Source organism: Heterodontus francisci, unplaced genomic scaffold (assembly GCF_036365525.1).
Source record: "Heterodontus francisci isolate sHetFra1 unplaced genomic scaffold, sHetFra1.hap1 HAP1_SCAFFOLD_43, whole genome shotgun sequence".
NCBI classification, from domain to species: domain Eukaryota; kingdom Metazoa; phylum Chordata; class Chondrichthyes; order Heterodontiformes; family Heterodontidae; genus Heterodontus; species Heterodontus francisci.
Window position 1 is genome coordinate 19954923 of NW_027141852.1, and position 7541 is coordinate 19962463.

At 43.4% G+C, this 7541-nt stretch overlaps 1 protein-coding gene across 1 annotated transcript; it reads right to left on the bottom strand.

Annotated features, from left to right (window-relative positions):
* Positions 1-6387: 6387 nt before the first annotated feature.
* Positions 6388-6762, bottom strand: LOC137364998 (histone H2B-like). Its single transcript, XM_068027870.1, has one exon. The coding sequence runs from the start codon at positions 6760-6762 to the stop codon at positions 6388-6390; it is 375 nt and encodes a 124-aa protein (XP_067883971.1).
* Between the last annotated feature and the right edge of the window lie 779 nt (positions 6763-7541).

A 7541-nucleotide genomic window follows, 5' to 3' on the forward strand; every position in this document is an offset into this window, starting at 1 on the left:
GTCATTTGTATTTAGAAATCTGTCACTCTCTGCTTTAAACATACTCAATGACTGAGCTTCCACAGCCCTCTGGGGTACAGAATTCCAAATGTTTACCAACGCTCTGAGTAAAGAGGTTTTTCCTCATTGCTATCTGTTTTGGACTAATATTTAGTCTTTAACTGAACACATTTGTGAATGATGGCATATATGTCAAACTCACAAATGGTGTGCTCAGTACAATTAGAATCATTGAATTGATACTCTATCTTTCGTTACAGCTCTTACAGAGATTATTGGACTGGTATGAAATGAGTAGTGCAGTGTGCACTAATTGACATAATACTATAACTTTATTTTTGATACTGTATGAGATGTTTGTACTACATTGTAATCTGTCACTGAGTATGCAGTCTGGGCTACATGCTAAGGATTCATTCTGTACCTTTCCATCAGCTGCTCTACCTGATATTTAATTTGTAGCTTAGGCTGCACTTTTGTGGGATTAATCCGGTGCCTTTCAATCTGATGGCGGGTGTGATTTTGAACTGAGATTGATAGACCTACCTTTCAGCAGTACTGAGCTGGGGTGAATTGGAAACAACTTCTGCCACTCCTGCATTGTTTGATTGTCTGCTGGATTGAAAATGTGTCTCTGGAACTTGGGATCTGTGCGAGTCTGACTACTTCTGCTCTCTGTGCCTGTGGAACTCATGGCCTGTCTGTGTCTCTGTGCTCTGGGTGTGATAATGTACCTACTCTGTGTTAGAAGGAGTGGACTGCACTTTTCCTTGTGCTGGGGAATCACCACCTTCCTTCAGGTTCGTTCAAGCTTTTGCCTACAGGGAGAAAGAAAAATATCTCTGTAACTCAAGATCAATTGAGGTAGAAGCTAGAAAAGTCATTGTTACGACCAGGTGAGAAAGGCTCCCCCTCTCAGCCTCTTCCTTACCTGTAACAGGGTTTAACTTTTTCAAACACCATGTTTTAGCTTCACTACTCCCTAATTCTAATGGCAAAGAAATCAACCAGGCATGTTTTCTCAGATTTAAAAAAGAACAGTGTAAGTTTATTAACCTTAAAAATCTAATTCAGTTAAAATGAATAAAGATACGCAGCACAACCACGCTAGCGTGCATATGTGATAAACAGACACACAAATAGAAACGGAAAAGGGGAAAAGATTTGAAGCAATAGCTGGAGTTCAGTTGCTGGCTTTGGGTTTGATGGAAAGTCTTTGATTGCTGTTATGGCTTGCAGTTCTTGTTGGGGACCAGTGCACACTTTCAAACTTGTTTCGCTGGTCTTCTGTCTTGAGGGTTGAGCTACTCCCATGGGTCTCTGGGACTCTGCATGTGTGTGTGTGAGAGAGAGAGAGACCTGCCTTCTGTTGTCTTCAAATTGCAGTCTCTGTCAGATTTTTATTTCCATCTGGCATTACAGCATAAGAACATAATAACTAAGAGCAGGATTAGGCTATTCTGCCACTCGAGCCTGTTCCACCATTCAATAAGATCATGGCAGATCTAATCATGGCCTCAACTCCACTATCCTGCCTGCCCCTATAACCAATTATTCCCTTGTAGATCAAAAGTCAGTCTAACTCAACCTTGAATATATTCAATGACTAACCGCCACCATCCTCTTGGGTAGATAATTCCAAAGAATAGCAGCCCTTTGTGAGAAGAAATTCCTCCTCGACTCCATCTAAAATGAGAGACTCCTTATTTTGAAACTGTTCCCCCATAGTTCTCGATTCCCTCATGAGGGGAAACATCATTTCAGCAAATACCTTGTCAAGCCCCCTCAGAATCTTATGTATTTCAATAAGATTGACTCTCATTCTTCTAAACTCCAATGAGTGCACCACAACCAGGTCAACCTTTCCACATAACACAACACCTTTATCCCAGAAATCAACCTAGTGGTACTTACCTGAACTACCTCCAATGCAAATATATCTCTCCTTAAATAAGGAGACCAAAACTGCATGCAACACTCAAGGTGTGGTCGAACCAACAACCTGCACATTTATACCCCATCCCCCTTGCAATAAACACCAACATTCCATTTGCCTTCCTAATTACTTGCTGTGTTTTCATGCTAACATATTGTGATTCATATATGAGGACACCCAGATCCCTCTATACCACAGTATTCTGCATTCTCTCTCGAATTAAATAATATTCTGCTTTTCTATACGTCATACCAAAGTGGATAACCTCACATTTTCCCACATTATACTTCATTGCCAAATTTTTGTCCACACACTTAACCTGTCTTTATCCCTTTGCAAACTCATTGTGTCCTCCTCACAACTTGCTTTCCCACCTATCTTTGTATCCCCAGCAAATTTGATTACAATACACTCGATCCCTTCATCCAAGTTATTAATATAGATTGTAAGTAGTTGAGGCCCCAACACCAATCCCTGTGGCACCCCACTAGTTAGTTTGCCAACCTGAAAAATGACCCATTTAACCCAATTCTCTGTTTCTTGTTAGTTAGCCAATCCTCTATCCGTGCTAACATATTACACCTGAACACCATGAGCTCTTATCTTGTGTTGTAACTTTTTACATGGCACTTTATCGAACGCTTTTAAAATCCAAATACACTACATCTACTGGTTCCCCTTCATATACCCTGCTTGTTACATCCTCAAAGAACTCTAATAATTTTGTCAAACATGGTTTCCCTTTCATAAATCCATGTTGACTCTGCATGATTGTACTTTAATTTTCTGAATGTTCTGCTACCACTTACTTAATCATGGATTCCAGCATTTTCCCAATGACAGACATTAGGCTAGCAGGCCTATCATTACCTGCTTTTTGAATAGGGGTTTTACATTTGTGGTTTTAATATCCACTGGCACTGTTCCAGAATCTCGTGAATTGACGAAGATTACAACCAACGCATCCACTATGGCTGGAGCCATTTCTTTTAAACTCTGGGATGCAGGCCATCAGGTCTCGGGGATCTGTCAGATTTTAGTCCCATTAGTTTTCCTCATACATTTTTTCCAGCGACAATGATCGTTTCAAGTTCCTTCCCTCCTTTTCCCCTTGATTTTATACTATTCTTTGGATGCTTTTAGTGTTTTCTACCATGAAGACTGAGTCAAAATACTTGTTCAAAGTCTCTGCCATTTCCTTGTTTCTCATTGGACCAACAATTCAACCGAAATCGACAGCCGCTGTTTAAAATATTTCCTCGATACTTACCGAGTGACAGCAATCGTTGTTGTTCGCATAACTGCCCACATCCCTACTGCCCGGCTCTATTTCCTCTATTCACTGTTCAAGAACAACAAACAGTGTGAAACTAAAGCCAAACCAGGAACGTGCATTACAGGTTTGAGGACAGAAAACAACAATGATTTTCAATAGCAGATTCTTCCCGTTCTGTCTCCCTTACCTTGTCCACACACAGCCCGAGAATGGCCTCTTCCTTCCTGCACTTGCTCTGTTCCGGGAGCAGATTCTCATTGATCACCGGAGAGAGAAAAAAGAATTCAAACTGTCTCAATGAAAAACAGACCAGAATTGACCCAGATACTTCCATTATTAAATTAATTCATCAGCACCAAACCACTTATCATTAATGCACCGTGAGGGTCTCCAAATTTATGAAATTGAAGGTGGCGGCATTTATTAAATTGTTGATTGACATCATGTAGTTCAGTTCTTCATTTAATTGGGGGTGGGGGGAAGGGTGCAGGGGGATGTGTGAGCAGAGGAGCAGAGCGAAATCCAGAGAGGGAACGGAAAACACACCTGGACAGATGTGAAACTGGTCAATGCACCATTACAATAACTCCATCTCTGACTCCCTCCTGACAGTAACCAACCCTTTCACAGAGACTGTGGGTGGCTCTGAAAAGAGTCTTTGGTTTATTAGATGACATTTTGGCCGCTTTACTTTTTCTGGGAGCTCTGAGCGCTGGTTTTCTTGGGTAGCAGCACGGCCTGGATATTAGGCAGCACACCGCCCTGAGCGATGGCCTCCCTTCCCAGCAGCTTGTTGAGCTCCTCGTCGTTGCGGACGGCCAGTTGCAGGTGCCTGGGGATGATGCGGCTCTTCTTGTTGTCCCGGGCCGCGTTACCGGCCAGCTCGATGATTTCAGTGGTCAGATACTCGAGCACAGCAGCCAGATAGACCGGGGCTCCGGCACCCACACGCTCAGCATAGTTGCCCTTTCTCAGGAGCCTGTGAACACGGCCCACCGGGAACTGCAGTCCAGCCCGGGAGGAGTGAGACTTGGCCTTGGCCCTGGCCCGAGCTTTCCCGCTGGTGTTTTCTTCTTCCTCTTTTCCCCCAAAATATACTTTATTCATAAAAATCTGTAAAGAAATACAGTACAAAACAGTTCAAAATAACACCAAGTTGACATCCCAAAAAGTGCAAAGGAAATCAGTTTTCTTTGATGCAGGAGTGAGTTTCCTCACAACCCTTCCATTTTACAGCAAACCCATATTCAGTGTATACAGCCCGAGGGGTTTCCCATGGGTCCAGCCCCTCAGTTCACTTTGGTGGGAGAACCTTACACAGTGTTTATACCTCATTGAGACTTTGCAGTGGCTGCCCCTCTTCCAGACACTTTTTTTAAATTTCCAAAGTATACTTTATTCATAAAAAACTATAAAAAAAATAGATTACCAAACAGTTCCAAAAAGCACAAAGTCGAAAAATACAAGGAGTGCAAATGAGATTAGTTTCTTTCAATACAGGAGTGAGTTGCCTCACAACCCTTCCATTTCATTTTACATGCTATGTACATTTTACAGCAAACCAAATATTTTCTAGATACAGTTGAGGGGTTTCCCATTGGTCCAGCCCCTCCGTTCACTTTGCTGGGGGGACCTTACACTGTGATCTTTCCACATTGAGCCTTTGCTGCGGCTGCCCCAATCTTTAGTGCGTCCCTCAGCACGTAGTCCTGGACCTTGGAATGTGCCAGTCCGCAACATTCGGTCCTGGACAACTCTTTGCGCTGGAAGACCAGCAAGTTTTGTGCAGACCAAAGGGCGTCTTTCACCAAATTGATAGTCTTCCAGCAGCAGTTGATGTTTATCTCGGTGTGCGTCCCTGGGAACAGCCCGTGGAGCACAGACCCCTGTGCTACAGAGCTGCTTGGGATGAACCTCGACAAAAACCATTGCATCTCTTTCCACACCTGCTTTGCAAAGACACATTCCAGGAGGAGGTGGGCAACCATCTCTTCCCCACCACAGCCACCTCGAGGGCATTGTGTGGAGGGGGTGAGACTTCGGGCATGCAGGAAGGATCTGACGGGAGGGCTCTTCTCACCACCAGCCAAGCTACATCTTGGTGCTTGTTTGAAAGTTCTGGTGATGAGGTATTCTGCCAAATGACTTTGGCAGTCTGCTCAGGCCACAATCTCACAAATACTTTCACAAAGAATGCTGAAATCTGCTGACATTGGTCCCTCTGGGCTGGGATGTTAGTGGTGGAGGCTGCTGATTGGTCACTCTGTTACTGCATCTCATGATGTGGTTCATGTTTCCAATCCCAGAGCTGCTTAATTCACCAATCCGGAGATTCCACGCTGAATAACGGCGGAAAATAACGGCGCTAAATTGTCAGACTCCAACCGATTTTTTACATTTGAAAAGCCCGCTAATATATCTGTAAAACAAGGAGCAGCTTCAATATAGAATATCGCATTAACAGGCAATTTCATTTTACAGCAAAAAAATTTAAAATCTTTCTCCTCTTGTATTATTCTACACTTCGTCACAAGTTCCAGATACACTTTTACAATCCGGTATCTATTCGGGTTTATTCTCAGTCCTTTTTGAAACAGTCTGTAAGCGGAGGCAGAAAGTCTCATTCACAGCATTCTGCAAGCTGACACAATTCAGATCAATCTTTGTCAAGATACCGCATCACTGATTCTAGATTGAACCTATTTGTGGGAGACAAAAGCGGAGAGAAGATTTTTACTGTCAGGTGTTGAAATGTGAGACTGAGGGTTCCTACAACAGCGGGGTTTCCAGATAATGTACTTATTAATTATTGAGGCCGAGCTTGAACAAGGGAAACAAGTGACTGAGAACTGATCTGTCAGCTTTTATTAACGAGATACAGGAAAGGGGTCGAATATGAACGCGTCCGAGATCCAAGCGCACTTGGGGTCAGTGATCAGTAATTAATTTACACGGCATTAATAAGTAGAGACACAAAGATCTCAACAGTGAAAGTGAATCACCCAGAATCCATGGGGTTAAAACAGAGATCAGAAAGGCAATTAGAAAGTTCCAGACTCTTCATAAAAAAAAACAAATCGATACCATTGAGATGATGTAGCTTTTTCAGAGAGATTGTGGGTGGCTCTTAAAAGAGCCGTTGTGTTTGGGATGTTTTTCAGTCCATTGTGCAGTTTTACTTGGAGCTGGTGTACTTGGTCACCGCCTTTGTCCCTTCCGACATGGCGTGCTTGGCCAGCTCCCCGGGCAGCAGCAGGCGCACGGCGGTCTGGATCTCCCGGGAGCTGATGGTGCTGCGCTTGTTGTAATGGGCCAGGCGGGAAGCCTCACCCGCGATGCGCTCGAAAATATCGTTCACAAACGAGTTCATGATGCTCATGGCCTTGGAGGAGATGCCGGTGTCGGGGTGAACCTGCTTCATCACTTTGTAGATGTAGATGGAGTAACTCTCCTTCCTCGACTTTCTCCGCTTCTTGCCGCCCTTTGCTGACGGTTTATTTAAGGCTTTCTTGGCGCCCTTCTTAGCAGCTGTTTTCTTCTCTTCAGGCATTTTCAGATTCAATTTCAGACACAGAAATAAACCAAACCCCTTCCGAGTGCGGATTAAATAGACAATCCCACAGCTCTTTGCAAATGAGGGATGGGGGAAAGTTAAGATTGTGATTGGGCGATTGGCAATGATGTCACAACGGTTTTATATTGTAATACTACAATTGGTCTCTTCAGCCATCCAATCAGATTTAACATCTACAAACCAATCACTAACTCTTTCACTCCATTCAGGAATTCCATTTCCCAAAGACTCTCTCCAGTCGCAGTTTCTATTGGAAAATCCACCGGGAAATGTGTCCTGGCTGCGAGGGTCCCTTATTCTCAGCAGTTTCTCACATTCCGGCCTCTCTAAGTTGAGCCACTTTTTTGGGTTCTCGGGAGGGAAAGAGTCGCCTTCAGATTGACACTTTGGTTGGCTCAAGAAGACTGAGGACACCAACACCTCACCTGCCTCATCGTCGGGGAGACTGTCAACACTGTTCTTCCCCACTGTATGATCCGGGACCGGTCATCCATTCAATCTGTTACGGGTCGTTTGTCTTTTCTGTCTGTTTGGCTTATGCATTACCATAATTAAACTGTTCATATATAAACTGTTACTTCTTAATATTATATTTAAACTGTTGCTTCTTAATAAACTATTATGAGCTCGACATTATGAGCTCGACCCGCTTCTTTGTGTATCTGTGAACACAGAACCTAAATCTTACAATTCCTTCCCAGGGAATATTTTATTCAAAAAGAGACTTTTTGCACACACTGGAAATCTGGATAATA